Below are 17,476 nucleotides of genomic sequence, written 5' to 3' on the forward strand. Positions count from 1 at the left end.
GAAACCGCCCAACCGCAGGAGCAGAGCAGCGCAGGCTAGGCAAATAAACATGTTTATGTTCAAATCCGACTTAGTGGCAGCTGCGTTTGAGCCCTTCAGTATGAGGAAATGTTCACCCTTGTCATCTCAAAACAATACAATTCTAGAGTAACTTGGGGTTTGCTAATACTAAATTACATAGATGTAGGTTACCATGCACAGACTCTCATATTTAATAAAGACATACATGTTCATAGCTTTATGGGTAGAGTGCCTGTGTGTCTTGCCTCTTTCTTTGTAAGTATCATGTTGGGAGAGCCACTGGTGTCATTAATACAGTCGTTGATACAAACTCTGTGTCAGCAGGTATTTGGCCTATGTGAGACAACGGTCACCAGCCCGCGCCCATTCCCAGCCCGCTAATTACTGTAAACCTTTCAAAGAATCCCTCTCCTTACATAACTAAAGCACCATTAGAGTGCTGCAAAGCCGACATGACGCGTCAATTTAGGATGCCATGCCAAAGCACCTAAAATAAACTGACTAGGCATGACATGGCACAAACGTTTGGCAACATTTGAGATGTTCATTGTCAAAAGTAAAATCACGAGTGCACCTTCATTAATAATTTAAACATAGTTCAACTGAATCAATCAGTGTTAAATGTAAGAGGTTTGTACATTCATACATAAATCTAAAAGATCATCTGATAACATGAAATACAATGCATCTTCTTCTAATGCATTCACTTAATCTGATATATGTTAGTAACCGTTCCTATTGAGAAAGCTATGAAGGACACAGCACATGATTCCTTCCCTGGACTGATGGAGAGCTCTGAGCCTTGACCGCGTCCCCCACCTGTCCACCCTCCCAGCCTGTTACTTACTGACAGTAATGGGGGATTAGGAGAAGACCTGGTACCCGCCGATAGATGCGTCTGACAGTCTTCTCACACAGAGGCCAAAACAAAGTCTAACTCCTCGTTTCCTGAAGCTTGTGTTTGACATCGGGACAGGTCTGTGGGGACAGTGCTGCTCATTAGTGGACGTCATGACAACACAATGGCCAGAATTCCAACTGAGCAAGGCTACAGAATTCTTGAATTTCCCCTGGGGATCAATAAAGTATATCTATCTATCTATCTATCTATCTATCTATCTATCTACAGAGCGCTGACTGGGACGTGAACCGGGAGAGCAAAGCTCCCATCAGAGAACAGCTTCAACCACCAGAGCCATCTGAAACACTGGTTTTGTCATTCTGATACACTTCTAATCATAATAATTATTTACAGACAACCTAGTCAAAGTCAACGACTGCCTTGTCATAGAGACATATAATCAGGTGGGAATCTATCTAACCATTTAGGGATGTCTAAGAAATAACCAAGATGGCTGAAAGTAGACTAACCAGCACCATCTAGTGATCAAAGTCTTTTTGGCCCCTACATGTGAATCTGACTTTTACAGCCTGCAAGTTATTATGCTGATAAAATTAGTCTGACTTCAGTCCAAACTGTTGCACAAAAACTCCAAAACAGACAACAAACCAAAACCAAGACATTCTTCATAATGCGTCGGTTGTTTCGGAGACTGAAGACATACTGATGAACAGTTTGGTTGGGAAATGTTTTTTTTTACAAAGAGCATTTTGACAATGTCAAATGAACAAATTTCTACATGATCATCTGATAAACCACAACTAGGGCTTATGCATTGCCTCATCACAAAAATGCACATCAACACATCATCTCCCATAACTAAAGGTGAAGTTTGTATTTATATTTTCAGAAAACATGAAGTCAATATCCATTGGATATTCAACACAACCTACTGAGCACTGTAAGAAAATTAGAAATAGTCTCTTGTAGGGCAAATGGTGGTGCAACTCTTGCCCATGGAGATGGTTTGACCACAACCTGTCCAGACCAAACGACTCCCTCTCCAACGACACGATGTGAAGACTGACCCGACATCTCTGGACTTAAGTTAAGTCTTCAGAAGTCCTTATAGTGCAGTAACCTGGAAAAGGCAGAGGGGGAAAAGATACAAGTCAACACTGAGGAGAATTCAAAACAGAGTGTCAAGACAAACTACAATACCCAGAATTCCATTCATATTTCAAAATGGCTGTTCGGTTCTATCACAAATGTCACATGATTCTGAACAGACTGAGAAGTAAAGTGACTTCCATCTTATTAGGCCATGGGCCAGACCCTGAAATTGTGAATTCCATTTTTACGTGGCCATCTATATGTGCACTCCTACACTCCACATTTGCAGCCTTTACGCATGTCTGCAACTAGGCAAAGAAGAAAACAAATCCCTAGTGAGCTAAAATTTTTGAATTTAATAATCCTTGGAGTACAGTAATTTCCTGTTTATTAGCCGCATTGTGTATAAACTGCAGGACAGTGTTTTATGCAAGTTAAAAAAACAAAACCATATTAATACCATATAAACTGCCCCTGTGTATTAACCTCAGAGCTAAAGAAATTTAGCAAAATCAATGTATAAACTGCGGGTAATAGTTGGGAAATGACAGTAAACAAGTGTGTAGCGGATATTCTCTCCTTTCACTTCTAACACTATGGCCTGGGCTGGGAGGTCAGACCCAGTGAGCTGGCTGAGAGCCGAGAGGAGGAGCTTCAGTCCACCTGAAGAGCAGGGCGGCGCCCTTGTTGTTGGCCACGGAGTAGAACCCGCTGTTGGGGGAGAAGTCCAGACACTGAGAGCGGTAGATGGTCTTCCGCCGGAACACAGGGAAGTTGGAGAAAACCGTCAAACTGGGAAGATGGACCTGGAAAACCGCAGGACCAGAGAATGAATGAGTATTAACGAATGAGTATGAGGAGTATGAGTATTAGTATTGAGTATTAACAGCAGCAGCAGCCACAGCCAGCCTTAATACTTCACTACCTCATTAACAGCCAGCCTTAATACTTCACTACCTCATTAACAGCCAGCCTTAATACTTCACTACCTCATTAACAGCCAGCCTTAATACTTCACTACCTCATTAACAGGCAGCCTTAATACTTCACTACCTCATTAACAGGCAGCCTTAATACTTCACTACCTCATTAACAGCCAGCCTTAATACTTCACTACCTCATTAACAGCCAGCCTTAATACTTCACTACCTCATTAACAGCCAGCCTTAATACTTCACTACCTCATTAACAGGCAGCCTTAATACTTCACTACCTCATTAACAGGCAGCCTTAATACTTCACTACCTCATTAACAGGCAGCCTTAATACTTCACTACCTCATTAACAGGCAGCCTTAATACTTCACTACCTCATTAACAGGCAGCCTTAATACTTCACTACCTCATTAACAGCCAGCCTTAATACTTCACTACCTCATTAACAGCCAGCCTTAATACTTCACTACCTCATTAACAGGCAGCCTTAATACTTCACTACCTCATTAACAGGCAGCCTTAATACTTCACTACCTCATTAACAGCCAGCCTTAATACTTCACTACCTCATTAACAGCCAGCCTTAATACTTCACTACCTCATTAACAGGCAGCCTTAATACTTCACTACCTCATTAACAGGCAGCCTTAATACTTCACTACCTCATTAACAGGCAGCCTTAATACTTCACTACCTCATTAACAGGCAGCCTTAATACTTCACTACCTCATTAACAGGCAGCCTTAATACTTCACTACCTCATTAACAGCCAGCCTTAATACTTCACTACCTCATTAACAGCCAGCCTTAATACTTCACTACCTCATTAACAGCCAGCCTTAATACTTCACTACCTCATTAACAGCCAGCCTTAATACTTCACTACCTCATTAACAGCCAGCCTTAATACTTCACTACCTCATTAACAGGCAGCCTTAATACTTCACTACCTCATTAACAGCCAGCCTTAATACTTCACTACCTCATTAACAGCCAGCCTTAATACTTCACTACCTCATTAACAGGCAGCCTTAATACTTCACTACCTCATTAACAGGCAGCCTTAATACTTCACTACTGCACTACCTCATTAACTGCAAGCCTTAATACTTCACTACCTCATTAACAGGCAGCCTTAATACTTCACTACTGCACTACCTCATTAACTGCAAGCCTTAATACTTCACTACCTCATTAACAGGCAGCCTTAATACTTCACTGCTGAACCAGACGTGATAGCAGCACATTCATTAATACAAATTAGACTAATCTTTTAAAATTATACATACGCTCTGATTCAACTGCAAACAAATTACGCAATAATGTGACCTACATGCAGTGATTTCCATGATGAATTGCAACTTTCATGTGAGTTGATTTGTATCTTTGTGCTGAACATGTTATTTGGGATGCTCAAACCGCGCCCGAGATGTGAAAGTGAAAATGTGGATGTTCTGCAGCAGTGACGCACACGCAACACATCTGGTGTGCTAGAGGTGTGACAACACTGTGTGCTGAGTGTGTTTCACTAATTCACGGATAGGGATAAATGCAGAGACCAAAAAAAGAGTAAAAAAATAAGAAAGAACAGGATGGTGGGAGAATGCTTTCCTGGGGGCACTCGAAAGCCACAGAGGAAAGTACATAGCATTGCTTTGGAGAAGAGTTTCTGATGAATAAATGAATGTATATGTAAGATGCAAAAAAGAGAACACAGTACTGAGAGAAAAGATCATCATATAAACTGTAGTGTAAATGCTTTGGAGTGGAGAGATCTGGCAGGACAAGCACAGTCCCATACTGTGGAATTTGAGAGTAGTGAAGTTTGGGGTTTTGTCAGGTTAGGAGGAAAACAATGTCCTCCAGGTAAACTAATTATTCATGAGATCATGATAAACTGCAACTTCTCACACAGCAGCTCATCTACAGGTCTGTCAGTGAAGCACATCATCTAACAGGACATTGTCTGTTGTTGCCAGCGTCCTCTTCTATGCAGTAGTATGCTGGGGAGGAAGTCAAAGGAAGAAGGATGTTGGGCGAATTGACAGGCTGGTAAGGAAAGCTGGCTCTGTAGTTGGAGCTGAACTGGAGTGCATCACTTCACTATCTGACAAAAGGACATTCATTTGTCCCCAGGGCCATTGAACTGTTCAATGCCTCACTTAAGGGAAGAGGAGAGATAGACTTCTCTGCATAGTCTGTCTGCCTCTTCACCCCCTCCATGTTTGGTACTGTCTGTCCACTAGCCACTTGTACCACTGTCTTTATGCCTCACTGTTTGCGTGCTATATTAGCACATCAGCACATATGCATAACCCCCCCCCTATATTAGCACATTAGCACATATGAATAACCCCCCCCCCCCCCCCTCCATGCCACAGCCGAACTGTGGCCACACTTATACATTTTCTTAAATAGTTAAATATATAGATATATAGACTTTACTTTACTTCTGCATTGTTGCACTGTTGACTTACTCATTTGCACTATCACCATTGCACTACCACCATGACACTCATTCACAGAGCACCTTACCATACCTTACTATGCACAGAGAATCACAGGCTCAGTCCCTGCCTCAGTCATTGCAAGCGCCTCTGATTTATTATTCACTACTATGTGGATACTGTTTTTAGAATTGATTTAGATTAAGTGTTAGTATAATTTGTATTTTAGTATATTTAGCATATTCTTTATCTTCTACTGTCCTTACTGCTTAGTTGTGTTTTTATATTATATACTTTAATTACTCTTTCTGCTGTTAAAGAATGTGTTTGTGTTGTATGTATGCTGCTGCTGAGACCTTGAATTTCCCCTGGGGATCAATAAAGTATCTATCTAGCTCTATAATGAATCACACCATCAGAGCTACTTCTGCTTCACTTAGCTCCAGGTAGTCTCTCTCTCTCTCTCTCTCTCTCTCTCTCTCGTTGGATTTTCTATCTTTTTCTATCCAATTTCCTTTGATCTTGACCTCAATTAAAAAAGTCATGAGGTCAAGGAAACATGGTAGATGTAAAAAGACAACCGCTGTTAAGAGAATCTGATTTCATTGCCACTGTACACTCTTCCTTGTTGCTGTCTCTCTCTCTGCCTCTACCTCTCCTCTCCTCTCCTCTCCTCTTCTGTCTTCCTTTCCTTGTTGCTGTCTCTCTCTCTCTGCCCGTGTGGGCCATTGGTTGCAGTGTCCCGTACGTACCAGTCGGTTGGCCTCGTCGTCGGCACGGGATGCGATGGCGAGGATCTCGGAGGAGGGGTTGAAGCGCAGCGCCGTGGCGGCGGTCAGCAGGTTCATGACGGCCTTCAGGGGCTTTGGCTCCGCCTCCCGCAGACAGGCCTGCTGGGAGTACACGTTCACTACGCCCGACTGGGACCTGCGGACACAGAGCCACAACAATCAGCTGTGTGTGTGTGTGTGTGTGTGTGTGTGTGTGTGTGTGTGAGAGAGAGAGAGAGAGAGAGAGAGAGAGAGAACCCACCCGCAGGCCAGGTACTGTCCATCAGGTGACAAGGCGATGGAGGTGCCCCCCACACAGCCCTCGTCAGGGAAGCGGCTCAGGCACTTACTGCTCCTCACGTCCCAGATGAACAACTCGCCTTCCTCTGCAGGGATGAACACACACACACACACACACACGCACACACGCACACGCACAACACTGGACACATAAGGTCACATCTAACACATTTAATGTAAACGTGTGGTTCATAGTATTTTATTTAAATTTAAACTTATTTAAATAATTTTACAAAGTTTACACAGTAGGAATCACATACTACAACATATATTCATACCAACACGATCAAATTTGTGACTACAGAGTTTTATTTCAGCATGGGTTTCCTCCGTAAAAGAGACCTGCATGTAACTTCACAGCATGCGGTTAAAATCCTTAAATTCACGGACGTGCCTTGGCTTTATGTTTGAGGCAAAAACGTCACTCTTAACAGCTGTTTAACAGCGCATTTGATAAAACATGAAATATCCACTGGGATTTTGTTTCTTACTATTTCACCTGACAGGGAGTCCGTGTTATGAGGCTAAGCGGCTGCCTAGCAGGTAAAACATGTTTAAATGGCTATAGCCTACATTTAAAAACAATTTATTAGTTAGAAACGATGGCACATGTCGAAATGCATGCCACTTCGAAAGTTTGTTTAGATCCAGTGACACTGCAGTCATGGAAATGGAATGTAACACTTGGTACTCTATTAACAACTAACAACAAAAAGGTAAGAATATCTTACACTATGCCACAAATAGAACAGAATACTCCAGAAGAACATCCAACCGAGGCCCTTGATGTCTTAGAGCAAGTGCAAAGGAAAAGAAAACATTCCGCTACATAACACCATCTTTCAGGGCTTAAGGACTTTAAGAAATTCGCAAAGATAAAATATCTATGGACTGCAATCTGTGTTCATTAAAGGCACCTTTTTCGCTTTTTGGTCCAAGTTTTCTCTACAGAGCTATCCCTACAGCTTCAGAGTATATATTTTACAGCACTCCTCGCTCGGTCGTCAGCCGTGACGAATGTCTGAGAAACTCGATCGCTACCTTGTTCTAGCCAGTGCCTGGCGTGTATGTTTGTAGTGGCGTAAAGCAATTCGTTACATTGAGAGACTGCTAGACTTTCTGACGCTGGGTCCGGCAGCCCGCCGGACCAATGTTGCAAGGGTGTTTTTTCCGCTCACAGACGCTAGGGCCGACGAGACGGCCACCATTCAACCCGGAATAAGTCATATTACCATTCCAATGACTCCGAAGCTGTTAAGTTAAGGTCAATTAAGCTAAAATAAACTGCATAGTTCCCCTTTAAAAGACAAAGCTTTAAAGCCACTTCATGACCCTTCAGGGTTCAGGCCAAACGAGGGCTGTTCAATTTCAAATGAAAGGTGAAACGAGTCTGTTTGTTGAACTGACCAGACTTGGAGAAGATCTTGCTGCCGTCTGCGGAGAAGGCCGTCCCACACACGTTGCCACTGACCTTCATGCTTCTGATGACCTCCTTAGTCTGAAACGAGCCCAATGCTTTAGTATAGTATAGTATATATACTCTAACCAGTAGGCCACGGCTGCCCCAATGGTCACTTTTCAAAAGTTACACTGGGTATCAAGTATCAAGTAAGTATCAAGCCCCAAAAAAGAATTTCTCAAATACACCAACTCCGTATTCTTTCAAAAACACCAGATCAACATTCAATTCCACATGCCACGTAGCGTGTGGCCACTGTCTTTGATTCATGAGGTTGTGTAAATCTTACTTTAGTTTATTTGACCTACAAAAACTACAAAACATTCTGCAGTAATGTACTAAAACTACAAAATATTCTGCAGTGATATGCTAAAACTACAAAACATTCTGCAGTGATATACTAAAACTACAAAACATTCTGCAGTGATATACTAAAACTACAAAACATTCTACAGTGACATTGATTATACTGTCTTTACTACATTGCATTAACAACTGTTTTATACTATAGCCTGTCAATGTCAGGTTGGATAACCAGACCAAACACTTTGCTAAGATCTACAGGTTGTAATAAATCTCCACCCATATGCACACAGTCTACAGCTCACCTTCATGGTCATGAGGTGGAGATATCCTGAGGAACCGGTGAAGAGGATAAAGTCCCCCTCAGGAGAAACCTCAAACTCCTTCACCCTCTGTTCAGTCAACCCTGAGAGAGAGAAAGAGAAAGAGAGAGAAAGAGAGAGAGAGAAACCACATTATATTAGTATGCAGTCTATGACCATTATCTTCTCTGAGAAGAAGAAAAGACTCCAGAAAACAGAAGGCTACACATGAACTACAAGTGTGGCAACAGCCTGCGTTGTTTTGTTTGCTCATGTGAAGGCCTCACCTCTGACTGTGTGTGTGAGAGTGTGAGTGTGTGTGTGTGTGTGTGTGTGTGTGTGTAGCGTTTGCTCATGTGAAGGCCTCACCTCTGACTGCGGGGACTGGGATGATCTTGCCCTCCATCATGTCGTAGATGTAGAAGAGCTTGTTTCTCATGCCTGTGGCGATCACCTGCTCGCCGTTGGCACTGAAGCAGGCCTTATTCACCGGAAACTTCTCCAGGTGGATGCTCTGGATCTTTGGGTTGGTCTTACCGTCCACCTGGAACCGGAGGTAATGACAAGTTATTAAAACTCCCATCAGGAATAATATAACGAAACAATCTAATCAAATTTTAAGCTTGGACTAAAATTATAAAAAGTGTGAAAGCGGTATTAGTGGTACTGGCTGTTTAGTGCTAGTGACAGTGGTAGCCTATGATAAAGACTTAAATTCTCAAACTTCAATTCAAAAACCTTCAATTCTCACCTGAAAGAGAGAGATGGAATGGTCCAATCCTGCCGTCATGACAACCTGAGCTGAGGGGTGAAACTGGACAGTGGTCAACCGGTCATCTGCGGGCCGATCGTTGTTGGCGTTCAGGCACTTCTTGATCTGAGACAAGATGATAAAGCACATTTAGATGGGCAGTCTGGATATTAACACAGCCTTCAGCTTTAAGCCTACCTTTAAACAATTTTGGATCAAATCTAACATTCATCATGTAACTCCGACATCTGTATGTCTCATATTCAAGAAATGTCACTCTTAGCACTGAGGAAAATCTGCTTAGATGATTTTTTAAATACGGAAAGTGAAGTTGATCTGCTACATATTTTTAGGCTACACCCAAGCTACCTAATCATTGACATGTCTGTCAGTTGTCAGAGAGCGTATGTCAGCAGAGAGAAAGAAGGTAGATGCACACATAAAAAAAATGATGAGGATTTCTCTGCATGATCTCACCCTTATAATTCCCTTGGGGAGACTCTCAGATGTCCCCACAAAGTTGCCAGTCTTGCGCATAAAATTGTCTTCGTCGTCCTCATCTTCCTCTTCCTTCTCTAAAAGAAGAAAACAGAAAAGAATGAGAAAATAGCAGGAATGCACATAACAACACTTGGATTGAGATTGAGAATGGGTCTGGTGTCAGCCAGGCAGGCATTGACCGTTTCTCAATATCAAGGATGGGTCCTTCAAAGCCGCTTTTTCTCGCCAAGCACTGTTCCAATGTCAAGTATGCTTTAATATTCTATCAAGTACTGTGTCCTTCTGAGACTGTGTCTGTTCTGAGATTTTCTGAGAGTTTTCGAGGATGCATGCGTGTATCCTCTGTGTGCTTGAAACACCCACAATCCTGTGCGCACATGATTTTTAACAATGCACCTGCAGCTTCCTGCACACACGCTAGTGTGTTCCATTGTGTGTTTTTTCCGAATGCTAAGAAGAAGCCTGGCCTCGTCTTTGAAGGATTTGACTCGGCAGGACTCGTTCTACCAAGCACGAATCCTTGACTTTGAGAAAAGCCCCTTGTCTGGGTTCCATTTACCTTTCTTCTTCTTCTTCTTCACTTCCTTCTCGGCCCAGGAGGGGGCTCCACCCATAGACTTTTGGAACCTGGAAAGCATTAAACACAGCAGGCATTACAACTGGAAAAGAAGCCCGGAAATCTCTTAATAGACCTAAATGTGCCCGTGCACTTATTCTCAAAAAAATATGGTAAATAACAACACTTACTGTTCTTTTAGTCGCTGTTGTAGTTTCTGTTTGGTCATTCTGGATTCTGCACTGCCTTTGGTGAAGTCCTTGCGGAACCGGTGTGCCATGTCCACCCTTTAAAATGAACAAATAGACAATCAAACTGTGCTGAGCAACAACTATATGAACAGGAAGGGACTTTTTTTGAACTGTTAAATAATTTAACTGAAAATAACTTTCTGACACTCAAGTATCAGACCAGACCAGCCAAAAGCTTTTAACTGAAAACAAATAACAAATAAACAACACAAGAAATTAAGCATTCCAACAGAGAGATCAGAAAGGAACCATATGTGCCGGTTTATTGAACCTCTACTATTCAAAAACAAATAAACTCACTCTTCCTCCACTTCATCATCGTCATCCTCCCAAACAGCTTTCTTCGCTGCTGGGACCTGAAGCCGTGATTCATTTACAGTCTCATCATCACTGGAATCCCCCTCATCCAGTAAGCTACCCCTCATGTCATCTGCTTCATGCTGAGGGGGAATGGTTGCGCGCACACACACACACACACACACACACACACACACACACACACACACACACACACACACACACAATCATGTCAGAGATCATGGACATCTTACTAACAATAGAGATATTCAACTGAACTTTTAAACCAATACAGCATTAGGCCTAACGTAGCAAAGTTGCTGTCTAACGTCACCTATCGACTTACCTCCAATCTTTCCACCAACTCGTCCTCCGCACCAAAGACGAGATCCTCCAGCAGTTTGACGGATGCATCTTGCTCGCCCAGGACTCTCAGCAACTTAACGTGGTTTTCTCTTTTATTTGCCTCTTCATCCAAGTCCACCTCCGGGTCTGGGGCTCTCTTCTTGCCTTTTCTGACGTGAGGCATGAGTGTTGCCATGTTGTAAAAGAACTCAGTTAGCTAGCTCTCTAGCCTATGTTTACAAGCTTAATGATTAAAGACTGAAGTATGATCGAGGCAACTGTCACTGTTCTGATGTTCTAGATTACCACGACTCTTTCTACATAAAGGTCCGTGCTTCTATCAAATGTACAGAATGATTTTCAGAGGAGATGGAGTCAATTCCACCATTCGAACTGCTCACTGTTTACCACATGGGGTATTCAGAATTTCCGGTTGTATGACCTGTGAACCCGGAAATTTTAAGAACCTTGACAGTACAATATCGTGCCACTAGATGGCAATATTGGGTAAAAAATAAATTGCTCTCATCCAGTATCAATTTCAAACATGATAAGTCAGTCAATACAACGTTTCCTTTTCTTTAATGTCATCATTGCATTACAAGACTACACAGTTACACGCCCAATGATCATCCAACTGATGGTATAATATTCGTGTGTCGCAGTGAAAATATCAGTGCATTCTCAATGCACAAACCCAGGTTCCTCAAAATGTACGGTCATTGGTAAGCTCCAGAACATGGAGGACTGAGGAGGCTGCCACAGCCCACACGTCAGTCATTATTGTAGAGGCCCACCCCTTCGTGGTATAAAAGCCATCTCGACCCTCTTTCCTGTCTCGGACGCATTTGTACTGTTGAGCTCTTGGTGACTCTTGACAGTTTCGTTGGATCCAGGTATGCTGTTGGCATTACTTTTCATTCAGATTGTTTGCAACCCTCTTGGTTAAACCGAAGGGTTTTATATCATGTTTAAGTTGTCATTTGTAAGGTTATAACAGTGACTGCAATATGTCAATGCCGGTAACCTACCCATTAATATGGCGTTTCCGACCATGTATTACTAAAAACCTTATGCCAGCGTAGAGTTGACGTTGCAGGGCTAAAGCTCGATGATTAAAGAAGCGTAAAGCTTGATCTTGTACACAAGTGGTCGTCCACCATCATTTTTGATGCAACATCGGGTTGTAGGTTCCAGACATGTGGACTCGAGTCACATGACTTGGACTCGAGTCAGACTCGAGTCATGATTTTAATGACTTCAGACTTGACTTGATAAAATTCGGCATGACTTGCGACTCGACTTGGACTTGAATACTATTCACTCGAGACTTGACTCGGACTTTGCCTCTTTGACTTGTGACGACTTGACATGTCGAGTCAAAAACTACATTTCCTGATCGTGGACCAGTCACCCCAGAGATGCTTTCCCTCCGCGACTAAAAAAAAAAAAAAAATAGCGGAGACAAGCGGCCAGTCCAGAGCACAGTTCAGTGCTGCCGCTACCCCCACATGCGTTACGCACTGTGTGTAGGGCACCAAGAGACCGAGAAACGACCAACATTTAGCTAATAACTAGTAGCTTTACTGCAAACTGATTCGCACTCTTGTTAGAGAACGTTTACAATGTCAAAATGCACCAACAGCATGTTACATAAAGATGATACTTTTCGAGTCCTCTCCATTAAGATCCAACTTGAACTTTTGCTAGCCTACTCCATTTAATTGAGAACCCCATCTAAGCACGCGCGAGAGGGAGAGAAAACGAGTGGCTGGTTCCAGCTGGCTTGTCATTGTTGATGATGATTGATATTTTCTTTTAAATATAAGAAACGTATAAAAGGAAATCATGAAGGCAACAAATACGAGATTAGGGGAAATTGCGGATTTATCCGGTTCTCACTACTGTTATAAACTATGAGATCCAGGTCACTATGACATAGGCTGCACTCACTGTGATTTGGAAAGTGGACAAGAATATGAAGAGTTGTCTTTGCCTTTGTTTAACGGAAATGGTGAGTCTTGAAGTAGGCCTATTCAATAATTTGTTTACATGAAGCACATTGATATGCCGATTGAAACGCATTCCACTCAGCTAGCTAGGTGGCTACTGGCTACCAGGCTCATAATTCACATTTAATTGCAAACAGAAAATGTCAAGCAAGCATCATGTCATACATGCATCTATTTCCAAAGGAATGAAAGCTGTTTGTGCCAACTTAATATAATGCTTATCATTGTTAATATTGTGCTATTCATGTGGCACAAACGATGTTTGAGTTTGTGGACTAGCCATAGGAATGGAGCTGGTAAAAAAGATCATTATGAGAATGTGTGGACAGTGGCACACAATGGGCTTAAAGTGACAGTGCACCATTTACAAATGAGATAAACAGCATCAAATGTGTAGTATTTCTTAAGAAATGAATACTTTAAAACAAAATTACTGTGTCATTATTATCTTTTAAATAATATAAAAGTGTTGACCTTGGCTTCCCTTATGAGTCGCCACTGGCAGACAGCCTAATAAATTGTTTGCAGGCAAATCTGTGGCCTAGCGCAGTGAAATGCCATCAGTCAAATTATTACTCATCCTTACAGTGGGCTCCGAAATTTGGAAAAACAATATTTTTATTTGTCATGTAGCTATCCGTTTTGTACAGATTACTCAGGTATGCACATGTGTATATTGTATGCGCATGCATATATCGTAAAAGATTTCAAGACAGAAACATTGAACATATTTTAATCTGTATTTATAAAAAAAAAAATCTGTGGATTAGATGGAAGTGTTAAAATTATGATCGATAGTCTAATAATGCCATTATTAAGTGAAGAGTACCTGATGACTTGTTCAGGACTTGAAAAAGATTGGGACTTGGACTTGGACTCGACTTGGCTTTGATGAGACTTGGACTTGGACTCGACTTGCCCTTCTCTGTATTTACTTGGGACTTGACTTGGACTTGAGTGCTAAGACTTGGGACTTACTTGTGACTTGCCAAACAGTGACTTGGTCCCACCTCTGGTAGGTTCACTAGGTTGTCTAACTACCTGGTGTTGCGATTTGCCGGGTGGAACACTTCATTTCTTGCCACAGTAACGTTAGGTGACTTTACGTTAGCTGCTAGCAAACTGGTTTATGGCTACATGCCTGTAAGCCAATCAATTGCTGCTAGGATTTACTTCAGGCATAATTAAAGTAATTAGATCCTGGACATCCACACGAGTTAATCTTGTGCTTAAGCATTGGTAGACCGCATTGGTTAACGGTAACTAACTTCGGGAAGCCATGTGGCAGTAGCTTCAAACATGGCTGCCATCTTAACAATGGTCGGATAATGGAAATTATCTTTGTAGTGTACGGAGTTTGCTTTCAGGAGATCATGCTATCAGACGGGCTTCAGCATTAGAGCTCAGTTTATTCATTAATGCATAACCCAGATCCACTGCTGTTGAGCTCAAATCCTGATGCTCAGCTTAATGCTATCTCGGATTAATCTTGTCAGTTGTCCAAATTGGTCTTCACAGGGTGCGGTAGCAGCGTGATTTTTGGTTCTCGTTGTGACCTGATGCACTGTGTCCCTGATCTGTTTCTGCAGCACAACCACTTAAAATATTTACAGTAATTGTTGACCCAGATCTCGGTTATGTGGTTTTAATGGTTTATTTCAGTGAGTGCTGGACTAATTTCTTAACATTGGTTATATCATGCGTTTAGCGAGGTCTCTGGTTAATTTCCACTGGGACCAGATCATGGGTGATGTTGGCCACCAGCCTGAAATTAAACGTAGGCCCCAGGCCAAGGACTCTCATAATGTAAAAGATAAGAATAGCCAACGGCATACTTTCCGTGCGGGTTGTACTTTAATATGGCTACTTATGAACTGTATGTGCGCACTTCATGGTATCCCCTATTCAGAGACTTATTTCCGATTACTGTGTATATGTGCACCTGTCAACGTTTAATTGCCATCACCGGCTCCTATGCAAGTTTTGACTTGCAGCTGTGTACCGTTTTAATGACCGAATTGCACTTGTCCTTTGTTCAGAGTCATGGCAGAAGAACGTACCTTCATTGCGATCAAGCCCGATGGTGTCCAGAGGGGCCTGGTCGGTGAGATCATCAAGCGCTTTGAGCAGAAGGGCTTCAAACTGGTGGCCATGAAGTTCCTTGTGGTAAGCAAAGCTGTGGTTCCATCTGTCATGCAGGGGTCCTCTCATCCCTCTGGTCTTTCAAATGAACCCATAATGGGGTTGGGTTAGAATAATGATGGGACAAAACATCAGCTCGGGTCAGGGTGGCTGTTGCTCTTTCTGCAGCATATTGAGGGCCTTGTGTCGAACTATAATCACTGGAGTTGCACTGTGTGTGTCTTGCTTATCAAGCGCTTTTTTTTTTTTCTACTGCAGGCCTCCGAAGATCTCCTGAAGGAGCACTACATTGACTTGAAGGACCGTCCTTTCTACGCTGATCTCTGCAAGTACATGCACTCCGGCCCCGTCTGTGCCATGGTGAGCAATCAATGGGTCCTCTTCGTTTGTCTGAAGTGCTTGGCCTCACAGAATTTACATGCAAGGTTAAAATGCAATTCACTGCAGCATGGTATATTATATTTATAGCATAATTAAAAGCTGGGTGCATCCATTTATATGGCTAATGCACCAATAAATAGTCTTTTAGGTCTTATGACTTGGTATTAGACTGAAATGGCCTTTTTTGGTGTTGAATCTATTAAAAGTGCAAGTGTCTGAGTTTGTGTTTCTAGCCTGAAGGGTAAAATGGTTACTGACTGTCTCTGCCAGGTATGGGAGGGTCTGAACGCTGTGAAAACTGGCAGAGTGATGCTGGGTGAGACCAACCCTGCAGACTCCAAGCCTGGGACCATCCGTGGCGACTTCTGCATCCAGGTTGGCAGGTGGGTATCCGATCCATGACTTGTTTGCTGATGGGCTGTTATTTATCCAGATTGAGGCCTACCTCTCGATTCCTACCCCTGGACCTTTAATAATTAGGGTTATCAATATAAAACTGGGGTGGGGGCTCATGTAACCTATTTATTGTTTGTTCCAGGTCACTTATGTGATCGTATGCCAAAGTGCTTACAATCTGTTTAAACGTGCTATAAAGAAATTACCTTGTCAAGTTATCAAGCTTTTAAGGTCCAATCAACTTGGAGGGACTTTCTTTGTTTCTTTCAACACTGTTTTAGTCCAAATGCTTAGTTGTGGTTTCATGGCATCCAGATCTAGTCTTGCACATAATTATGGATTTATACATATCTAGATTCCTATCCTTGGCTTTTTACGAGGTTAATTGGTCTCGGGACATCGTAAACATTTTTATTTGCTTTTTATGAGCTGGCCAACTTCAAGCCTTGCTAGGAAATGTGCCAACAAGTGGTGCTACTTGGCATGTAGCACCTGATTAGATTAAGTGCATTGAAAGACTTTAACTAGACACCCCCCCAGTGATTTCAAGGCTGTGTGGGCCTCATAACATTGCACTCATGGTTGAACTAGCATGCTGACTGCGTTCTTCTCAGGAACATCATCCACGGCAGCGACTCTGTGGAGAGTGCCAAGAAGGAGGCGAGCCTGTGGTTCAAGCCCGAGGAGATCGTGTCCTACAAGAGCTGTGCCGTGGACTGGATCTACGAGTAAAGCCAACAGCCAATCAGCCCTTGCACCGTGACCTTGACTTGCACGAATGACTGACTCTTCTCCATCGTACATGCTGAAGACTGGGTCATGTGTCTCCTCTTACTGTCCTTGTAGTGACTGTTAAGCACTTGTTGAATATAAAAAAATCATGTAATGAGCATGGTGTTTTTATACGCATTAAAGCTGGAAGAAAGCTGGACTGTGCAGTTGGTTGGTGTTTTTTTGGAGGGAGGGGACTGTTGCCTAAATATTGTGAAACTTTAAAGTCTAAGATGCTTCAGAGCAGTGGACTTGAACGCCACGGAGGGCTGTTTCAGCCCGCACATTTATTTCCAATCGAGCATCAGCAAGAGCATCTGTTACATTCTGCCCCTTTGTGTTCACTCAGACACTGAACATCTTGTTTATGCCCAACAGTGCAACTCTTTATTCAACTTCGCCACATACATACACCCTTCAGCATTTTTGCATGCTCAATTCACTAGGTGTAACACCCAACTGGGTCTGTGTAAACAGGCACGCTACAACATTGCAGATGATGGTCAAGCAGGGATGTTTGCTGGCTGAATAGCCTTCCATGAAGTGTGTGACATATAGGCAATTGTGATGGTAGGATGGAGT

At 42.5% G+C, this 17,476-nt stretch overlaps 2 protein-coding genes across 2 annotated transcripts; one reads left to right on the forward strand and one right to left on the reverse strand.

Moving 5' to 3' along the window:
* Positions 1-1,591: 1,591 nt before the first annotated feature.
* On the reverse strand, positions 1,592-11,617 carry utp18 (UTP18 small subunit processome component). Its single transcript, XM_042086332.1, has 13 exons — positions 11,194-11,617; positions 10,851-10,990; positions 10,491-10,586; positions 10,303-10,370; positions 9,720-9,817; positions 9,243-9,368; positions 8,861-9,035; positions 8,495-8,595; positions 7,835-7,925; positions 6,390-6,513; positions 6,110-6,284; positions 2,639-2,781; positions 1,592-2,003 (listed from the first exon to the last, which is right to left on the reverse strand). The coding sequence occupies exons 1-13, from the start codon at positions 11,386-11,388 to the stop codon at positions 1,979-1,981; spliced, it is 1,557 nt and encodes a 518-aa protein (XP_041942266.1). The 5' UTR covers positions 11,389-11,617; the 3' UTR covers positions 1,592-1,978.
* A 316-nt stretch (positions 11,618-11,933) lies between these two features.
* On the forward strand, positions 11,934-17,054 carry LOC121705386 (nucleoside diphosphate kinase B). Its single transcript, XM_042086333.1, has 5 exons — positions 11,934-12,088; positions 15,244-15,370; positions 15,605-15,706; positions 15,998-16,110; positions 16,738-17,054. The coding sequence occupies exons 2-5, from the start codon at positions 15,248-15,250 to the stop codon at positions 16,853-16,855; spliced, it is 456 nt and encodes a 151-aa protein (XP_041942267.1). The 5' UTR covers positions 11,934-12,088; positions 15,244-15,247; the 3' UTR covers positions 16,856-17,054.
* The last annotated feature ends 422 nt before the right edge of the window (positions 17,055-17,476 follow it).

This window comes from Alosa sapidissima, chromosome 3 (assembly GCF_018492685.1).
Source record: "Alosa sapidissima isolate fAloSap1 chromosome 3, fAloSap1.pri, whole genome shotgun sequence".
Classification (NCBI taxonomy): domain Eukaryota; kingdom Metazoa; phylum Chordata; class Actinopteri; order Clupeiformes; family Clupeidae; genus Alosa; species Alosa sapidissima.

Excerpts from the sequence above, each read along its gene's own strand:
- utp18 (XM_042086332.1), bottom strand. The coding sequence starts at position 11,388 with ATGGCAACACTCATGCCTCACGTCAGAAAAGGCAAGAAGAGAGCCCCA. Across the intron at positions 10,991-11,193 it reads AGTTGGTGGAAAGATTGGAG|CATGAAGCAGATGACATGAG; the intron begins GTAAGTCGATAG and ends ATTCCCCCTCAG. Across the intron at positions 9,369-9,719 it reads TCCCCAAGGGAATTATAAGG|ATCAAGAAGTGCCTGAACGC; the intron begins GTGAGATCATGC and ends ATCTTGTCTCAG.
- LOC121705386 (XM_042086333.1), top strand. The coding sequence starts at position 15,248 with ATGGCAGAAGAACGTACCTTCATTGCGATCAAGCCCGATGGTGTCCAG. Across the intron at positions 15,371-15,604 it reads TGGCCATGAAGTTCCTTGTG|GCCTCCGAAGATCTCCTGAA; the intron begins GTAAGCAAAGCT and ends TTTCTACTGCAG. Across the intron at positions 16,111-16,737 it reads TTCTGCATCCAGGTTGGCAG|GAACATCATCCACGGCAGCG; the intron begins GTGGGTATCCGA and ends CGTTCTTCTCAG.